Source organism: Brachyistius frenatus, unplaced genomic scaffold, assembly GCF_029030835.1.
Source record: "Brachyistius frenatus isolate BFR_SWC_R1_liver_20210118 unplaced genomic scaffold, ASM2903083v1 Contig_124, whole genome shotgun sequence".
Taxonomy (NCBI): domain Eukaryota; kingdom Metazoa; phylum Chordata; class Actinopteri; family Embiotocidae; genus Brachyistius; species Brachyistius frenatus.
The window spans coordinates 558734-580644 of record NW_027210723.1 but is presented as its reverse complement, the minus strand read 5'-3'; the positions used below and the strand labels follow the sequence as shown (position 1 = coordinate 580644).

Here is a 21911-nt window from a genome sequence, read left to right as displayed (position 1 = left end):
CCAGCCCATTTCACACAGTGAATGTGGGTAAATGTGATTTTGTTGCTGTTAGTTATTTCTGCTCATATTTTAAGACACTTAACCCCGAACTAGATTAGAGCAATAAATGTAGGAAAATATGAATTGCCAAACTAAATAGTAATAATGAAAGCAATAGGCTATATGGCAGGTGAGGTGTGTTCGATGACTGACACTCATCTGCAGTCTTTATTTTGTTTGTGAATCCAGTTATTTCTCTTTTTAAACTGTGGTTGTTTTTTTTTTTTTTTTTTAAATGGTATTTCAATGATTTAGTAATGAAAACAATAATGTATTTTTATGTAGCCTAGTTATTGAGTGTCCCATTTTAATTTGAAGTATTTATTGATGGGGAAATATTTCCTTTGTAAAATATTTGCACACGTTTTCTTTTTTATTACCTTAAAATATCAGATAATGAATAACCTGGTAATTTAATCGATCAAATAAATCTAATTTGTGAAAAAGAATTAATTAATGTAGTTTCTATTGATAATTTATCATTAATTAATTAAATGCCTTACTACTACATACTTGTGACCATTGTAGAGTCATTTTTTTGTAATCTATTTTATAGCCAATTTGATTACATGTAAGGCACGTGTAAAGTACCCTTCTCCATATTTCTGTATTTTGATGGTATGGTTAGTTTTTTTTTTATATGGTTTTATTTTGAAAACAAAGTTTTAGTTCTTGCAATCTTGTGCTTGACCTGACGCAGGCGGGGCTAACAGGCTAAAAAAAAAAGAGGACAGAGTTTATAGATCAGACCGGCACATCCGGAAACATTCATGACATTTTGGCAACATACTACACGATGACATTTTTTCTACATTTTGGAACACATGCTATAGTACAACGACTTTAAGACATTTTGGAGGACATACTATATATAGTATGTCATGTTTATGACATTTTCGACAACAAACTACAGTATGACGTTTTTATGTTATTTTTTGACAGCATACTATACTATGAATTTTTTTTCACATTCTGGACAGGATACTGTACTATGACAATTTCTTGACATTTTGTACCACATTTTTATAACTTTTTGGGTGGCATACTACAGTATGATTTGTTCATAATATTTTGGAGAACAGATTATGACATTCTTACTATATTTTGGACGACACACTATACTATGATATTTTTTTGACATTTTGACATGCTTTCTACTAAGACATTTTTATGTCATTTTGGAGGACATACTGTAGGATGACTTTTTTTTATGACTTTTTGATTGACATACCATATTATGATGTTTTTTATGACATTTTGGAACACATGATATAGTATGACGTTTTTACTGATATTTTGGACAACATCTTATACTATGATATATTTTTTTGCATTTAGGACCACATGTTATACTATGACATTTTTATGACATTTTTGACCACATACTATATATGATGTTATGTCAGTTTGGATGAGTTTTGTTTTTTTTTAACACATTTTTGGACAACATACCCCGGTATGACATTTGAATGACTTTTTGGAGAACATATATCTATATACATTATATAAATATATATATATATATATATATATAAATCTACATTTTCATATTGTGGATAGTACAGTTTTTTTCAATGCAATGAAAACTAAATTAATACATAATCACCCAAAGTCACCATCAGCCCTCATTTTTCCTGCCTCACAAAACAGAAACAGGGTAATCTGACTGTTCATCGTCATTAGAAATGTAAAAGAAAAGTGCAAACTCTCTCCTATAGACTTTTACTAATTGCACAATGCAATCAATTATGGCAAATGAAAACCTTACACTATCGACACAGCAGTACAATCTCAAATTTAAACACAACAAACATGTGGGCCTATGCAAACTGAAAGATTATCCTGATATAGAAAATGAAAAAAGACATCAAAATACATAAAAGAGAGAGATCAACACTAGAGGGCAGCACATCTACATTTAAAGGCAATCAAAGTTGAGAAACACCTTTGGTAAAGTAAAAGTACAGTACTGTACTTTACTACTGTACTGTACACATTAGTACTGTACACATCACCTGGATGTAACAGCAACATTTGTAACGTTGCATTTTGACCACTAGAGGGTAGTAAGAATCCACCAAACCCAATAAGTAAACAAGGCGACATGTTTTCAGCTGCTGTATGATGTCTACTTTAAAACAACATTTAAAATATGCATCCGTGTGATAAAGTCTTCTAACTATATCTATATATGTGTTTTTTTTTGTCTCTCTGCTGTAGTCTGAATTTACCAACATCTTTGAGGATCAAAAGATCAAAACACGGTAGCCTCACAGTCAAAATCATCCCCACCATAAGTAGCCACATAAACAGCTGCATGAGTATCATCATCATCCTCATCATGAATCATTTCATTGAATGAAATTGAATCAGTGAAGGTTCAGCAAGCATGGAATGCAAAGACAGGACAGGCCTACATGGGCCTGGGTGTTTGTCTTGGGCTATCATGCAGAAAAATATAGTTGTGTCTCATTTCAGAGAGGGACACCGCTAATAGAAAATAAATGGAAAAAGGAAGCAAGTGTGACGTTTTCATCAATGCTGACTCCTTCATGGTCTTACAGAAATAATGAATTATCAAGAGCTATATTATCAATTAAGATGAATTAGCCTATTGATTTGCAAATATTTTGTACAGACAAATCAAGTTTATTAATAAAATAGTTCTGCTAAAGTCAGTCTCACACAGTCTGATAAATCATCTGCAGTCATCATCAATAATGCAAAGATAAAATTACATTTTGGGTCATATTAATGTAAACATGTGTCCACAGAACCTATAGGTACATTAAGGATAAAGAAAGTTTTGTGCACAGTTTTGTCCTTGACAGATTTTTGAATTACATAATTTGGCCAGCCCTTTGTCAGCCCTTATTGTGCCACAGAGCGCCTGAAAAACTGCAAGATTAGATTCCACATACAAATGTTGTCGTGTCGCACAGTGTACAGTGACACGGTTTTTAATTTGAACAATAAATTACTGAACCAAATTGAGAGGAAACATAAATAACACCCAAATAATGAGTTCTTATTCATGAAACCTCAGTATCTGTAGCCCCCTGCAGTCTTTATGATTCGGTGCAAAGAGAGACAACTCTAAAGGTCAAGTGGAGCTGGAATTGGTCATTCACCAGCCTCTTCCGCTCAAATCTAATTTGTGAGTAAGTAAGGCAGCCTGCATGCTGTGCTGAAGATGGGTTTTGGATACAAGTCAATATCATGGCTGGCGGACAGAGAGGCATTTCTTATGAGACACAAACATTTCTGCTTACAATGTTGACACCACTAACACGGCTTTGTGCAGAGTGAATGATGCATTCACTTTACTTGTGAATTTCTATTCATAAAAAAGCTTCTTTGAGGAAGTGTCTGTAATTCACTTAGAGCCATACACAGCTCTTGTAGGTATGACCTCCTTCACACAGTGTAATTTAGAGGGCAGGAGGTGAAACCCTTACATTATTGTGACTGGAGCTGCAGCTTTTTTCTAGCCTGCAAATAGAAGCTGCAAAACATCTTGTTGCATCAAAGGATAATTTACACATTAAAGTATGGTATGCACATTTGCTTTACTTTTAAAAAAAAAAAATTGTATTGACTATTCAATTATATTACTCTAAATTAAAAAATTTCATTAAGGGACATGAGAACACAAATAAGTGATACCCCCTTTCCTTATACATAATGTATTTAAAAAAGACAGTTGTTTAAAATACATACAGCATATATATATATATAAATATACTTATATATACAGTGTATGAAGATAAAGGCAGACATCTTTTGAGGTTGTTTCATAAAGTTGTAGCAGTCGATCAGGTCTTTCAACCTGGGAGGCATTAGAGAAATAACATGTTTATTCTCATGATTCACTGTAATTTAGAGTACGTATAAAGAAAAATTAAAAAAAAAACTTCTATTTTGCATTACAGTGTTTCAGCATATTCTAGGCTAGTATTTCTTACCTTTTTTTTTTTTTTTAATAAGCAACTATATTCAGTATATTCTGTATACAACTTTCAATAAACCAACTGAATAATTTTGGAGTTAGAATATTGCAGGGACCGATGTGTAGCCTTGAACAAGTGCGAGCTAAACTTTTTCCCTCCAAGAACATTACCCAATTGGTATTCCGTCAGCATGAACCTTCCTGGTTTTTCAGCAGCGCCAGTCCCAGAATATGGCCAATAATGTTGCTGAGGGGCGGGGAGCAGCGCGGTCTGCAGACCCACTGAGTCTGAGAGTCTGGCGGGGTGCCGAGGAGAGGCAGCAGGCAGTGGTGGCAGAGATGGGCTCACACCTCTGAATCACAACTCAGCCTCCAATCAAGTATCTCGGAGACCTGGGACGATTTTTTTGGGGGGGATTGTTTTTTTTTTTTGTTTTTTTTTGCCGGTGTTGCTCATTAAGATTGGTAGACTACAGCTACCGAAACGCAGGAGCGGGAAGGTTTAGAGTTGCATTCCGACGCTCAGCAACCCCGTTGTCTCACCTGCACTGCCGGTGAAGAGGTCCGCCGTGATAATAATGCATCCAGATAAGTACTTACCTGAACTGGCGGCCGAGAAAAGCGGCTTGGACCCCTCCTTTGTGCACGCGGTGCGCCTGCTTGCAGAAGGTAAGTCAGATATTTTGTAAAAGTCTTACATTGTGGACTTGTTTATCAGCGACATTCACCATGTGCCATGCAAGTGAAAGCACCATCGCCTTGCATTTTTGGAGAAGTACAGCGACCTAATGTGAGCTTGTGGTAACATGTTTGATGGCAGTGAATGCACTGCTCTTCGTCTCCTGTGCAGAACTTTGTTGAGGTTTTCCACCTTCATTCGAAGAAATGCTGTGAGCACAGGAAGTAAAGTCAGAGAGTCATCGCCTCTCGTTTTAACTCACTGCCCTCCAAGGTCAAGCACTGGTACTCAAAAAAATAATATGGCGAGCTTCACAGCAGTTCTCTCCTGCACCGACAACAAACAGTGAAAGGTCTAATCAATTTAATGGGATGATTGATTGGATTTCAGCTATGCTGTTAATCCTCTGATGCTGCCAAATGTTTTCTATGATCAGCATATGATCAAGATTTTTGTAAACACTGGGATTTCAAATCATGTTTGTGTATTTCATGGTAATTTAATTATTAGAAAACTGCAAGCAGTGAGCTATTTGGCAAACTTGATGTCCTCTTTGACTTGTTTTCATTCTGAATTGTGCACATTTACCAAATACCACCCCTCTTATTCAGTTTGGATCTACTGCATGCTTGTTATCCCCAGTCCTAACTCCACATGGAAGATAGGAGTGTAATCTTAGAAATAGTCTGAGTGATGTGCCAGCTCAGTGAATGGATATATGAATACACTTGATGTCATAGACCCAAATATGCTCAGCCAATGTGGCCTTAAAAGACTACACTTGCGTTACATGTAGACAAAACAATCAGGAAAGCTTAATACTTGGTATCCTTATGAATAATCAGACATATAATGAAACAAAAATGCCTTCATATGCTAAATGTTATTGGAACATCCTGTACTTAAACGTAAATATTTACTGTAATCCTAATTATTTGGTAATTTTCCAAATTAAAAGACCTATTCCTATATACTTAATTTCCTACATACAACTGATTGAATTCATTAAATATTTCTTTTTTTTGTGGCCAAATAAAACTGTAAAATCTTGCTTCCAGTTTTTGACACATTTGTTGAAAGAGGTAAACTCACTGCATGCTAGATTAATGTGCTGTAACTGGACAGGGTGTTTGTGCCCTGGTGTTCTGCCCCTTGAGGTTTCCTGCTGAAATGTGTTGATGAGACACCTGACATTCCCGATCTTGTTGCTAACCGAGATGCAGATGGGATCATCTGTCACACAATGCGCTTTGCCAGATTTACTCGAGGCTGACTCACATAGCCAGAAAACTACGACATTTTTTTTATATATATATATATATATATATATCCTTCACGGTGAACAGCAGTTAGCACATTCAAATTGTGTTCTGTATAAATTCACGTACATATTTTTCATTTATTTATCAATTTTATTCAGTTAAAGTGTTTTTTTGTGGGTGAATAATAGATATACATGGCCTTCACTTACACTTACACATAAGTACCAATGCCGTGCAGTGCAGTTTAGTACAATGCAGTATGAGACTGTACAACAAAATACAATACACTGTAATACATTGTAATAAAATTGTATGTATTCCACTGAAAATAATCAAGTTTGCAAGGTCAATACAGAAGCATCTGTGCGTCACATACAATAGGGGACAATCAGTCAAATTAACTGTCAGGTCAGTCGGTCTCGTAACATCATCTCTGACAACATTCAGGACAATGAAATGTGAAATAATGTCACAGAGTTGTTGTCTTGTTCTGTCAGTTGATGCCCAAGCGTGATGCAGAATCATGCATATCAGTGGACAGCAAGATAAACTGCATGTACAGATTTATAGATGCACAGCTATTTATCACTGAATAGCAAAGCATGTAATCCTGCATTATTCACATCATGCACAATAAAACGGCAGAACATGGATTAACCATGGTCTCAGTTAGCATATCCATATTTATGAAATGAATTATTCACTGTATGTGTTTAATTTATGGTGCCTCTAAAATCATTTGTCTTTCTTTGAGCAGATTTAAGACTGTTTAAAGCTCTTCTGGGCCGAGACTGCAAAGTAAGGCTGGATGGAGATAACTCTCTTTTAGAGCACACTGTAAGCTACTTGCTTTGTTGATAAAGTAATAATAAAACAGTGAAGATTATTTTAATAACTTTATATACAAGAAGTACATCATGCACAATATTAGCCGCCGCTGTACCTTCTTCAACACAAAGTCAGTTCATGTCAGTGTAGCGTGAGGCTTAATTACTGCTCAGATTGACAGATAAAACTCAATTCTGTCATGTGTTGCACTCGAATTTTCCCCTGACTAAAGAACTGTGTGGTTGATTTAGAAGTGGGCTGAAGTCGGACACAAAAAAGACGAGCCTTTAATAGATCCCAGTGGTTTTCTTGGTAAGACTTGCCTACATGCCACATAGCCTCGTCTTGCCATGAAAACCAGTGGGATTCTTAATAAGGTGGCAGGCAAAGCAGACAGGGAAGCAGATACTGTATGAAGCAGTTGATGGACCAGGAGAGCAGCATTGGCTGCTGAGAAAAACTCCATGTGTGTGTGCTAGCGTTTGTTTCCATTTTTAGGCTAAAAAAAAAAATCACAAGATCCAGTTTACATTGTAACTGAGCATTTTGACGGGGTGTTTAATATCTCAAGATTCTCCCACAAGTGCTGCTAGACTCAGTGACAATGCAAACAAATCTGTGAAATTTGAGGGGTGTAGACTTCTCTGAATAAAAGATCAACGTAGATATGGAGGAGGACCAACACTGTGACTCATGTCAAGTAAAAGTAAGCGAGCAAGAACATATGAAAATCCTTATATCTATTAAGTTTACTAGTGTTTTCATTTCATTCATAAGTTTTCCATTTTAATATCCTAAAAAGGTCACAAAGCTATATATTTGGACTGAAGCTTAAACTGCCGGTGTAGACTGTTCTGATGTGAAACATCACATTGAATGAGCTCAAAACACTTTAATCTGCATCATATCTGATTTGTACTCATCCTGTCCATTTCCACACCTTTTAGTCATTTTCATTAGTGATTGAGACCTCAAGTTTTCACTGAAGCCCTGAGCTGCTCTTTCTTGTTTTTACGCACAGAGGAAATACTCTTAAAGAGAGATGAAGGGACCAGCAGTTAATTACAGTTTTTGGTCAGTTTCTGCTTGAAAACATTGTATATGTGAAAGTAAATTCTGTAAAATACTCCAGACTGATGTTGCTGCTCCATCGAGGGTCTATCAAAAAGAAGCTCACCCCATACTTTGGGCAATGACCCTGTAACTTTAATCAAAACTACATTGTTTCCAACACATACTTTATTTGGGCATGCCACCAGTATATAATGATGGTCTCCCAAGTATATTTGTTGGCCGTCTCAGCATATTTTGTTTATTTATTTTTATTCTGTCCAAGAGAACAGTGCTATCACTGCGATCAATTAACACGTGGACAATCTCTCCTTGCTCTCCTCCACCTGTGTCTGCGCCACACCGTACCAGTGCAGCAGGGGATGAGCTCTGCCCTTTGTGAAGTACTCAAGTAGAGGACAGAAACTAGCGTGACCATCAAATGCCTCCAGAGACTCTGACACTTACCTAAAAAGAAACAGGCGCTCATAAATTAGCTAAATAAATAACATCAATACAAAAGTTTTGGCGGGACAGAACTATGAAGGGACTGTGTGTCACTGTGCGAGTGAGAGATCAAAGTTGCACCACTGGTCAGCTGAAGGTGACTTCCATTTCAAACGAAATGCTATATGACACGTTTCAAACTATTTTGGCCACAAATGAGTTGTGTGCACTGCAATAGGAATTTAGGAAACATCTGTGTAATTGCAGATACAGAAAATAACATTTATGGAAAATCACTTAAATATTTCAGGGAACCACCTTCATAACTTCTTAAAAAGCACCAATTCTCTGAGGTATACTTGCACATAGTTTATCACGGAACTTAGTAGGATATTCCAAACAACTTGCTACAGTTTTTATGTGTTTGAAGGCTGTCTCAGTGTCTCTAGGGGGCATTACCATCCATTGCAGGACTGCCTCCTCTTCTTGTTACTGAAGATAGTTCTGTATGATTGTGATTATATGTTTGGGCTCGTCTTTCTGCTGAATCAGGCACCAATTACATGCCTTCTTTGATGATATTGCACGTTAGATAAGACTCGAAACATCTAACGTGCCGAAAACGTTTGCACCGTGCTGTGTACCTTACAACTAATTTGGATGACTCCACCACTCTTCTGTCCATAAACTCTAACAATTGACTTTCACTTATCTATCTCTGTCTCTTCCTTGTTTATAAATTGTCGCTCATATTTTCAGTATGTCCTTCATAGCTTGTTCAGTATCCAGCAGTGACCCGGCTCTTAGTGACAGATAAACAGCACTCCATGTGGTATGACCTATCAAAAGGACGCAAAAATTACATTTCAGGAAAGTGAGACATTGAATTACATTTTCAGCATTTAGCTGACACTCTTATCAAGAGTGACTTACAATGAGTGCATGGGTTGAATAAGATTAAATTCCAAGGTCACAAGCATCTCAAGCAACAGAATGAGTGAATGAGCCAAAGCCGCTTCACTCAGACAATAGATATTAGATAAGAGATTATATTACTGTGCCTTGTGAATGTTCAAATATGACTCAAAGTTCTAAATAAAGAACATATAAAACATAATCACCAAAATCAGGGTCAAATACAACAATAACGATGCATTATTAAACATAATAATATTTATTACACAAATTGTTTTGTCAATTTGAAACAATCTAGTAAGTAATTTCATTTAAATTAGTGTATGGCAAACCTGAAGAGACTGAGGCATTGGAGCAACTTCTATTTTCTCCATTAGAACATCACAACTACACTGTAAATAAACCATTTAAACTACACATTTATCAGTTTTTCTGATGTAAAAAGTGATTTGCAGTAAGTTAAATTCTTATATTTTGTTGTTCACATATATTTACACTCCATATAATTACAGTCTGTGATATAAATGTAATAAATCTATCAGCCTCAACAGTATAACATCATATGTAGACACAATATTAAAGAATTATCTCAAATGAGATGTTTTCCATTCTTTCTGTGCTGTTACAGTTGCAAAAAATACCAGATTATTAAAACACCAGCATGATTAAAATGTGCATTTCCTTGCTTTTGATATGTAATTGTATGGATACTTATTACTTTTTCACGACACTTTCCATCACACTTTCAGAACAGAAGATGACATTATGATTATACTGAAGATTTAATACTTTAGCACTTTGTCAAATGCTGAATTCTCCTCAGTGCAGGTACTCAGTTAAAAACACATAAACAGCATGGGGCCAAACAGAGACGCATATTTCCAACCTCGTGTATTTTATTCATCAGTCCAGAATGAAAAAGGCCAAAGCTAATTGTACGTCTCGCAGTTCACTCCCCTCACCATGTCCACTCTATGAGGCGGAGCTTTATTGACACCTCTTTCTGTGTTTGCTGTGAACAAGCAATCAGTTATTAGAGAACAATTACACCGATTCACTTTTGCGGCCATTGTAAAGTCATTATTGTAAATATACTATTCAGTAGGTAGAATAAATCAGTAAATAATTTAGCTGCCTGCTAATAGGAGCACTCGACAAAGCCTGTGTTTTTTTGTCCTCTGACTGTTGTCAGTGTAACTGCCCAGTGCAGTAAAGCACATAAAATAATAATCAGTCAATTCAGCCTCGACTACTTCACCACTAAGTAAATTAAACATTTCATAGTATTTTAAAATCAACAAAAAATATAGTGACTCACCAAATTTATTTTACGGATTTTATTGTAAGCTCAGAACAAACTACAGGTTTAACTTACATACAACTACCAGCATGCAAACCTGGTAGAAGTGCAATAGTTCAAATATGTGTGGTATTTACTACGTGCAGTCTTCTTTAACTTGCAGCTAATCTTGCAGTTTGCAGGTTATTCTAAGTTTTTAACCTTTTCAGCCAGCTTTGCAAAATAAAAGTTGAGCAAAAACAGAGTACTATGCTTACTGTGTTCATTATTTGTCTACACAAAGCACATGTCAGATTTCAGGGCAAACTGAGTTTACCTGTCGGTTGTGATGATGTTCATTTTCATGCTCTGTTTTATCTCATCTTATTCCTGTGTGGCACAACAGTGCAGCAGTGTGGAGATGAATCAAACCTATGTTGGCTGAAATTAATTTTGATTGGATTTATTATGGCGACCACCGTATGGCCGTATTTTATTTTATTTTTTTTCGTGTTTCTTTGTTAACCCACCAGAAAAAGACAACATCAACCCCTCAGAAAAGACATACGAGACAATCTGATCTCAATCAAAATCGTCTTAGACTTGCAAGGACACACATTTTATGAAGGGCTCCTGCTCAGCAGCAGTATAAACGGCATGCTTTAGTAGCATGGATGGTATGGCAAACAACAACTAGAATCCAATAAAGCAACAATGTGAAGATAAACTGGCGAGCAGTAAACATTATCTCCAACAAATGATGCTGCTGCCATGCCCCTTCTTCTTATGTTGTTGAACTGCACACAGGCTACTTTGTACTGCTCAAACACTGCAGGTCATTTCTGTTTGCAATATTTTCTTTTAATCAAACTAAACTAGAGGATCTAGTGAATTTCAGTTTTCTTGAAATTTGAGTCACTGTGAAAGCTAATTAGTGCAACACAATCGATGCCAATAAGTACATTCATGGTATTTCTCAGTGGTAAAATGATTTCTTTGCTCAGCAAGACTATTGTTAAATGTTTTCGGGGGCTGCAGCTGGTACACTGATGGCAAATAGTTGCTGAAACAAGGGATCTGTCGTCTGATTTTTGCACAGAAAAAACGCTTATTGAACTACAGTTTTGGGTATATTTATTGACATTTTTTTAGTGTCCGGGATAAACGAACTCCAAAGTGTTCCTCAGTCTCTGTTGATGCTCTGTGTTGCTGCCTACAGACCAAAGCAGATGTATTTTAACCTTAAGCCATGGCAGGCTGACTGAGCAAATTTTCTCTTTTTCAGCAAAACCATGGCTCCAAAGTCGTACAGTTGCACACATACAGTATATCCGGTAGCTGCCCAGTTAAACCACAAGGTTTTTTTTTTTTTTAGGCTTGGCTGCTGAGCAGCTCCGTGGAAGCAGTTTGGGCAGTGCAACAGAGGGGATCAAGAGCACCAGAATAGTCGCCGAGAGTGTTTTACTCATTCAGCTCCCCAAATGAGATTTTTTTTCATCTAGTGTGAGGACTGAAACCAGTGACCTTCAAAGCACATTCTCGCTTCTCTGATCTTTAGGCTCCTGCCGCTTCTTAACACATATTTGACAAAGACGATACCAGTGTGCACTTTTCTCCGGATTTACACATTGTAAGCTAATTTTCCTCCTTTTCTTTCTCATTCCCTCTCTCATTCTCTGTCTCTTCCTCTTTTCACTTACAGACTGTAAACCAGAATAAAGGTGTTTCCCTTTACTCACTGTTCTGGAGTACAATCATCTTTATGGGCAATAAAAATACCATTACTTCATTCAGACAAAATGAAAACTTGAAAGAGAAACGTGTCAGAAAAAAACCATCTATTGAACATGCAGAATTCCAGAACTAATCTTTGAGGATATCAATAACTATACATCCTTGATTAAATCTGGAGCTAAGGATAACAATGAGCACCAAAAGCACTTTTAAATCCAAAAGCACTTAATGAACAGACACACGTGAAAATGTGCTCTCTTAGATGACCAAAACAATGTTTTTGTTGACCCATCCATCCACCCAAAACTCCTCTGCATGTGGACTTTTTGTCTACAACATCACACTCTCTGGAGGACTTTGTCACCTGAATGCAAACATATGATGTTTTGGCTCATTTGTTAAAACAACTGGTGCTTTGGACTGTACAATAACTCACCTCTGGCAAAATCCATCACATAACAATAACACTGTTGTCTGTGTTTCTTGGTTGTTTGTATTATAATATATATAGATATATACTGTACTGTATATACTGTGCATTTTATATTTTATATTTTTTTACTGCTATTTTATTGCTTTTCTATTGTTCTATTATTATCTTATTGCTTCTGTATGCTGCAGTAGTGAAAAAATTTCCCCTCGGGGATTAATAAAGTAACTACCTAACCTAAGCTAACCTTTGGTTCTTCTCAGAAGGACAGTCTCATGACAGCTATGCTAACAGCTCATTAAGGGTCTATTAGGCACAGACAGCTTTAAAGTAAATTAGTTTTAATCATTTTAAGATGCTCTGCATTGGCAGTGCTAACATGCTGAGGATTAACAGATAACGTTTAACATGTTGACCATCAGCATGCTACCATTTGTGAACAAGAACTAAACACAAAGTACAGCTGATGAGAATGTCAGTTGTTTTGTAGTCATAAAATTATTAGAAAGAGTATTGTTTTATCAAATGGGATCACAAGTTACTCCAATTCATTTTTCACATTAACCATGAACATGTGTACCAAATATATTGACAATCCATTCAACAGTTGTTGAAATATTTCTGTCTGGATCAGAATGGGAGACTGACTGACATCCCGAGTGTCTCGCAGCTAAAAACACATTGCCTACTTATGTAAATTCTGTGCGCTGTATTTATATTTTCAGCTGTATGTAAAGTGAAGCAAGTTTAAACTATGCATGTGTTTGCACACCACGGGTTATGTTTCATTTTTCTCCTCAGGCAAAATGCTATTTTTAAAAGGCACATTTTGTAAGCTCCTGCTATCCAGGGTCACTCGTCTTGTGTAAAGTGTCACATGAGGAGGTGTGAATCAGCTGTGTTGATGGGAATAAAAGGTTGGAGGGTTCTTTCTGGCTGTTTACCTGTGATTTCAACAAGAGGTTTCAGGCACAGTCTGTTCCCAGTGGCAGGCGATGGTGGTCTGGGTGAGCATTACCCAGTTCACTTGGTTCACATGATCTAACTCTTCCCATTACAGACTCAGTGGGACATGGGAAAATACCCTTATGCATGCTTTTGATGTGTACTTGATACAAATACAAGTGTAGTATTTCAGAAGCTCCAAAAAGACCTCCTTAAAAGCAACAAACAAAACTCTTCCTCCTACTATAAAAAAAAAAAAAAAAGAGCTAAGGCTCTCACATCTGGCACTGGCTCCGACATATGCTAGTATAAAATACATTTTTCACATTTATGTGCACCATTTAGATGAACTTAGATTTTGAGACAGTTTTGCAGCTTTGGTGAGAGTTGTCGGAGAGAAACTGCCAAAAAGTAGAGACAGCATGGAGCAATTTAAATGATCTTCCTCGGACAATCAGGCACAATCAGAGAGCTTGTGTAGTGCTGGAAGAAATCGTCTCATTTCAAGCTGTTGGATTTTGGTCTTTACGATTTTACACACAACAGCAAAAACAAGCAACCTTGAATTCATAGAAATGTAGAAACAAATCCTTAAAATGGAATACACTATAGCTACTAATGATTGATTATAGCCGGGGATCATTAAGTCAGAGCTACAGATTTCCAGTAGGTCAAATTCAGAGACATTTAACATGGATTTTAAAGTGGATTTAGTGACTTATTAGGACATATTTCTCCCTGTCGTCAACCTCCTTCCTTTGTTGCTTTCTTACTAAATTTACAAAACAACCGAAATGCATCAATTCTAATTAAAAACATGACTTATTCATAGTAAAACATGAAAGGAGCCAGAGATTTTTTAACCTCACAGGTTTGTCCATCGACTCTTCACAGCTCACATAAAGGTGAAGTGCTCCAGTCTCGATTAACTCTCGACTTTCAGGACAGCAGCTCAAGAGCAGTCTGTGACTTGTTGTCTTTCTTCTTCATGTCTATCATTTACTATCCAGCAAGCATGTTGTGGGGTGATAGTTGTTGATATTTATCCATACAGGAGAATCCACACCAGGTGAACAACTTAATTTCTCAAAGCCTCTAACCTACTGAGTGTTTCAGCTCAAGTGCCGTAAAAATACAGTCAAAACATCCTTGTTGAGGGTGTTCAGGGACGGTGCTGCTCCTGTGAGACTGATACAGTGAGCTGGACAGCTAATATCCACCTCTCATCCCTCATTTTATTGCAATAAGGCTGGGGACACACAAGATGACAATTGGGCCAATTTGCATGAAATTTGCCCATTTTGCAAATTGTAAGTAGAAATAGTGCAGTTTGATTGAAGCCAATGATCTGCAAATAGGATCTTAATATGAGAGTTCACAGATGTAATCTTAAACGCCCCAAATGGCTTTTAGCCGATAATATCAAACATTTTCTAGGTTTAATCCGACATCTGCTTAAATCCTGTGCCGTGTGGGGATCAGAGACTGCTGACAGCCCACGAGAGCTGAGTTTGTAGTGAAGTGAGGCACAGTGAGCTGACTGTGACTGTTTGCTTCTGTTGTTATTTTGATTGGAATTACTGGATCATGAGATTACAGGGCCTGATGTAAAAGGATGTATTGGGAGTCAGTGGGATAATCTCATATCATTAAGTGTGCAACGTGAGCATATTTACAGCTGAGACACAAAATAGTCAGCAAAATATTTCTTGTATGATGCAATGCATAGTTAGATTTCACCTAACGTGTGCCCAGCCTAACTTTACATTCTCTGGTTGTCAGGCTGCTGTTTGCTCCAAAACTGGAAGATGTTGACTGATGTTTTTTTCAGTTACATAACAAACTAATTATCTTCTCATCTGTGTTTCTCATTTTGTTTTTTCTGCAGAGATTGAGAAGTATGAAGGTGATGAACTGAGAAAAGATGGGGACACGAAGAAATACCTAGATATTATCAGCAATAAAAATATCAAGCTGTCCGAAAGAGTCCTCATTCCAGTCCAACAGTATCCAAAGGTAAGAGACATAACCACCATGTCTTAGACTAAAAACCTACCGCACTTCTACAGGCTCCTATATTTTATTTTTGTTTATAAAAACTCGCTGCTTGTGGTTTGCAGTCTTTAATTCAAAATGACCAGATCATTAAACCTCAAGGCAAGAGGATGCAAGAGGAATAAAGCAAGACAACCCATACGATCTCATAGGTTGCTTGTTCCTTCAAATACGACCTGCTAGAATGTTTCCGATATTTGCGCAACTGGTTGGGTTTAAGTATGAAAACCACTTGATTAGGGTTAGGAAAAGGTAAGGGTTTGGATTTAAATGATGATTTGAAGTGTGTCACTACTACTTCCTAAAAGTTATGCAATTTAATTGTCATGGTAACAGGAAATGTGGTTTCAAAATATAAGGTAACATCAGTTTCCTGCACTCAAGTTGAATCGAACCATCCACCCAACCCACCTGCCCCAACTCCAATATTGTATGGATGTCATCTAAACTGCGTCACATCTCCAGGACACCAAATTGTTGTTATTTATAAGAAAACAAGAGGTAGCCTCACTTAAAAATTTTAGCTGTTGGTCATATTACACTGCTTGCGCAAAAGATCTATGGAGTACATTTTTGGAGGAGGACTCGTATTTACTGTATATTAGCACCATTCAGACACAAGGTAGGTCAAAGTGCTTTAAAGAGGCAATAATAAAATAAGGAAAAAAATTAAATGAGCTTTTTCCGTTTTAAAAACGGAGCTTGTTTGTGTGGGAAATTGTTTCCTTGATTTTAGTTGTCAGTTGGTGGATGAAGCCTTTTAGTATGTGATCTCTATGGTTGGCTTCACCTGCTCACAAATACTTTTTGCACTGAAAATCCTGAGCCTGAAAGCCTGAAACGGGCTTATAGAAAGTCACTAGAGAGCGTCTGTTTATTTTGATGTAGTCATCAAAACCCAAAGTTTTCAGTCGACTAAAGCACCCAAGGGTACAGTGAAGAAAAGTAACCATAAATCACTGTATGACATGGCGCTCGCTATTCTGAGTTAAGCAATGTCAGTACTGACAAAGTCTGAAATGCAGCCTAATGAGGCTGCTCCATCAGGCAGCTAAATAACAACACACAGCTGCTTGAGGAGAACCAAATGGCTTTACTGCCACTGCAATCCAGGACAGATCCACTACCCTTATACTCACACATTCCTGCAACAGGCATGAATACATTTCATTCAAGTAATGTATTTATTTCTGCTAATTATTGCCTTTTTTCTTTGTCATTTACCCCATTTCTTTGTCCACCTTACATTTACATAATACAGGTTGTCACTCATTTTGTTCAGTTAAGTGACTGGTCGAGTAAGTGTGGAAAATTTCAATTAGTCCATAATCTGTGTAGCTAGTTTTTTTGTTATTATTATTTTTTAATCAGACCATTTGTATCAAAATATATGTATTATTCATTTTCAAATGTATGACAAGACTGATTTATCAAGTAGTTAACTGATATTCGCCACCTCTCAGCTGCTTTCCATTACAACAGTCTAATGAAAATAAAGATACATTATCGTTATCTAACATACTTGGCATCCTTGGGTAATATCAATTTTAACATGGCATATCTGTGTTGTTGTAATGAGTCCCAGTTTCTAGTACTTCTTCACCATCTATGCCACATTTTCTGTATGCTAGAAGGAAAAAAAAAAAAATCCTGTTTATTTCCAAATCTCAGTAATTTCTCTTCATTTCACTTTTTTTGTTGAAGCATCTTTTTTTTTTTTGTGTGTGTGTGTGGGCGGGGGGGGGGGGGATTGTTGCAAATTCTTTAAAACTTCTGTCCACCAAATTTGTTTTGCTGTGACAAAACCAGCACCTCCCACTGTGCAGGGTTTCCTTCCTCTCTGAAGCAGCACCATCACATAAGGTCTATCATCTGCACAGCTCTCTTCTCCTGAAATCTCAAACATATACTTATTGTTGCTGTTTATATGAATGCTCAGTGAGGGGAGTAATGGAAGGGAAGTCTTCAACAAATCCCAGCTGGTGTCCATTTTTCAGTCTGTGTTGAATAAACTCTACAGACATCTTTCATGATTTGTAGTTATTTCTTGAGGGAACATACGGCACCAATTTTGTTTCTCTTTTGATATAAAACAGTTTGATGCATACAACACTTAACTATCATATGATGTTTAAAAGTAGTTAACTGCTTTTGTGTGTCTTATTAGAGAAAGACTAGAGAATAGAAGATGTCAGGAGGGCAGAAGAACTTTAAACTGCATCTTAGGAGCAGAGGTATTGTACTTTAGTCCAGTGAGCCCCATAGGACCCTCCATAGAAATCAATTTGCTATTTCCTCCTCAGGTCAGTGTTGAGAAGGTAATTAAGTCTTGCTCAGGAACTCCTCACTCTATTAAATAGATTTTAAATCTATAAAAAAATGCCAATGTAGCCAGTTTCCTGGGAAAAAAAGACCCACAGTGACTCAGAGATGTATCTCTGTACCTCTGTTTCTCCCCCATTAACTGTCCAAATTACACCATTTTTCACTCATTACTGTGAATTTTCTTTTCATTTATAGCACACATACTTATGTGTGCAAAATTAGTCAACATAGTTGAGGAATTTAAAAAGTTTGGTTCATCCTTTAATCTGTGTGTAAGGGTTAGGACAGACGAGAAGCAGTGCTGTGTATAGTCGTTCTATAGGCATTGATCGGTTCAGAAAATCAAATCAAAAGGCAATACTGTCTCTGTCAAACATACTGATTCTGTGGAAACTTCTTATTTTCTTCTTGGAGATAACAGATTAGAAGTAAAATAATTTTTTTGTTGATAGAGTCTGGCTTGTACCTGCTGGTCAATTGCATTCACTCGGTGTACCAAGTGCAATTCAACTTCTCACTAGATGGTTAATGAAGTGGAGCTTGGAGTCAAGAAAACCAGAAAACTGCTGAGATATATAACAGAGATATAAAAGCATTTTCTTGATCATAAACAAAACAAAAAAAAATCACTGATACAGGCTCAAAATCCCGGTTCTACCTTGTCTATAATGAACGTAATAGTGCCAGCTCTGCAAAGTAAGCAATGCTGCAGTCCCGAGGGACAAAGCAATTGTCCAACAACAGCTTCTGTGACCTAATTGCACAGTCAGCACCCCACAAGACTGCAGTGTCACTATCTTAAACATCTTGGTAACACTGCACTTTTACTTAATGATAATTAGCCATATGAAGCAGCTCTTTGATCGAGTGCACACGCCGCAAAGAGGATGAGAAAAACAAAAAAAGTCAAGCAAGGCTGGGAAACATGAGCATACAGCAAACACTTCACCGTCCTGAACAGATTTAAGACACTTACTAAACTTAGATGTGTTCCATACATGATATGAATTACAAATATTACTGCGCAACACCTGCAAAAATAGATATTGTTGTATTGGGTTTCTTTATGGCTTTTAAAAAAATACATTTTTGTCTTGGAAAGATGAATATTAATGGTGGATTTAACTACTGTAAAAAATGCTTGTACATTATGGCTACACAGTGCACGACAGAGCTCCCTGATCAATATATTTGACTGGCTTTGCAGAGAGGAACAAACTGATTATCTTTATTGTACTTCACAGTGAAACTTTTACATATGTCCCAGTTATTTTCTCATGTCAAGTATTTAATAATGTCCAGTTTGACGTGGTGTCATTGGTGGAAGAGCAAAACTTAAAGTGCCATAAATGTGTTCTCTGGGATTTCATCATTCTTACAGTGTTCATCCGAGCTTACAGCTGCCATCCTGCTGCACAGTAATTAAATGTAAAGTAATTAAATTATTACTTGGGAGAATTCTTCTGCATGGTTTCGGATTAGCCAATGTCACGCATGGAAGGTTAATATCAGTGAAACAACCAGTAATGATGAAATCACTCCATATGGCACACTGGCAGACACATATTATGGGTCGTTTGCACTGTAAACACTTTGACCTGTCATAGCAGGAAAAGCACCGGGGTTGTTAATAGTGATGCAAGTCCTCATTAATGCTTTTAGTTCCACCATTGCTTCTCCTGCTTTGACCAGTAAAATGTCTGTGGAGTAAAAAGGCCTGTTTGGTGCTGTTCTGTAGTGCCTGTGTAATTTCATTGTTTCTGTACCATAGCACTGATGATACTAAACCGCAGGCTCATAAATAATATAATTGCTAAGACGCTGCAGGGTTGATCAAGTATGTAACAATGCCACAAAGCAAGGGACTGAAGCACACAACTTCCCATGACATGCATGTTAGTGGATACAGAGCCACATTTAAGATATAAAAGCATCTGCAGACAATACCATACATTTGGTGACCACACAGCATTTTTCATTTACTGTTTTCACATAGCAGGGGCGATGCTTATATTGCAATGAATAGCAAACAGAGCTAAAAATACATTTGAGTCTATTGTGACACAGTTTGTCACAGTTATAGATTTAACAGTAGCCAGTAATTAAACATTTGAAGTGGGCTGCAGCTAAGAGGAGAAATTGCAGGTAAGCCTGACCGTCAGCCCCAGCACATAACGTTTTTCACGTTTCATTATTTTACAAAGAATCCCTCCACAATCACAACTTAGAAAGAATCTAATCAAATAGTACATTTCAACTTTCACATCAGACTTTCTTAGTAATACTATATGTACTTTTAGCATCTCAAATTAATTGGAAGTTCTTCAATGCAAAGCTAAACAAGGAACATTTTTGCACAAAAATTTGACCCATGCTTTTACTATTTTGCCGCATTCAAATAATGTATTTAAGCAGAAATAGTTATATTTTAAATACTAAAAGTATAAAAGTATAGTAGGATTATCAAAAAATTGTTCCATTAAAAGTATGCTTTATGCAGTTTATTTCTACATTAGTGGATGACAATTGACTCATTAGGTTGGCTAAGATGTACTTTAATGTAGCAGGTGAAGGTGGAACCTATTTTTACTACTCAATATACTGCTGGGTACTTTTATGTGTTGTATTTTACAAACTGATAAACTACACTGAACCAAATCCTGATCATTTTCCATTGCATGATTGTTAAAACAGCTTTGACCGCAGATGCAAGACCTCCAGGCGACCCTGTAGTATCTTGCTCCAAAGCATTACCAGCAGATGCTTAAGTTGGGAGTTGATGGGACTACTTCACTTGCCTTTTAATCAATACCAGATCTTAACATGTACCATTTTTACAAGATAATTATTCCTTTAATCTGTAAGTGGTCATAATGCTTTGGTTCATCTGTTAAATTATTATAGTCAATAAGTACAATATTAGTAGAAGTCCTGGAAAAATACTCAAGGAAAGTATGAGCAGCTTACTTCCCTCCACTGTATGTCGATATATACTATAAAAATACCTACTTAATTTTGATGAAACTGTGCAGGAACATGTGTAAGCTGCAGGAATCAGGCTGCAGCTGCTATACCACCAATCTATTGTGATGAAGCATGTTGTTACAGATTGGCCCCGGCTGTATGCATCATTCACAGGGGATGACTTGTGTGTTTTTGTGCACCGCTCTCTGTAAAATCTACGAGGTTTTTTTGTTGTTTTACAGCCTGTAAAAATAAAGACATTTGACACTGAAGCATTGACCTCACCAACACTTTTTTTTAATTATTATTAATCTTCTCCAAAAAGGGGAAGAAACCTGTAAACACGGTTGTTCTCGATGAACAGGAGAATAGGACTGCACCTGTTTAGATATGTAAACTACTGATTCTCACACAGGCTGCTTATGAAAGTCTTAAGATCAAACTCTTAAGATTACTATTTACTCAGAAAAAAATTTGATTAAGATAATCAGCAGAGTCATTTTCATCATCACTAGAATTCATCCTGTGCTGTTTGATGAGACAGCTGATTAGCATCTCTTAACCTTGGGACATGAAATGGATTTTCAATGACTGACACTGTCGCCTAGTTTGAGTCCAGTGCTGGGACTCTGCAAATGTGAATATATGACAATGTCACCAAAAAAAAATGTCTATGTGCTCTAATTAGAATAAATTTGATTTGATCTGTTTTTGTCATGTTTAAACCACAGGTACCTCTCTGCAGGTACATGCACATCCTACAACACATTAAATTGTATTTTGTCCATGTGGATGCCACAGTTCTGAGCTTATCAGTCCTGGTTTATTGTGACCTTTGAATAGTGCAGCCGTTGCAGCTCTACCCGTACAGAAATCCCATTTTTGTCTGGCCGGAGATGTCAGTGTCCCAAAGAATGGCCTATCGTGTGGAAAGGTGTTTTGCTTAGATAAGTACTGAACACAGTACAGGGAGTACAGAGCGTGCATCAAAATTAAGCACTTGTATGATA

The 21911-nt window shown here is 36.9% G+C and overlaps 1 protein-coding gene across 4 annotated transcripts in view; it reads left to right on the top strand.

Moving 5' to 3' along the window:
• Nucleotides 1–4268: 4268 nt before the first annotated feature.
• The window catches only part of khdrbs2 (KH domain containing, RNA binding, signal transduction associated 2), a 61393-nt gene continuing 43750 nt past the window's right edge, over nucleotides 4269–21911 (top strand). For 3 of the 4 annotated variants that reach the window (XR_011311600.1, XR_011311598.1, XR_011311599.1), the window contains exons 1-2: nucleotides 4269–4657; nucleotides 15446–15573. Coding sequence is in view for 1 of the 4 variants with exons in the window: in XM_069713928.1 (XP_069570029.1) it covers nucleotides 4567–4657; nucleotides 15446–15573 (219 nt within the window). In the remaining 3 variants the exon portion in view is untranslated. The remainder of the gene's footprint in view (nucleotides 4658–15445; nucleotides 15574–21911) is intronic. The other variant, XM_069713928.1, reaches the window with a different exon arrangement.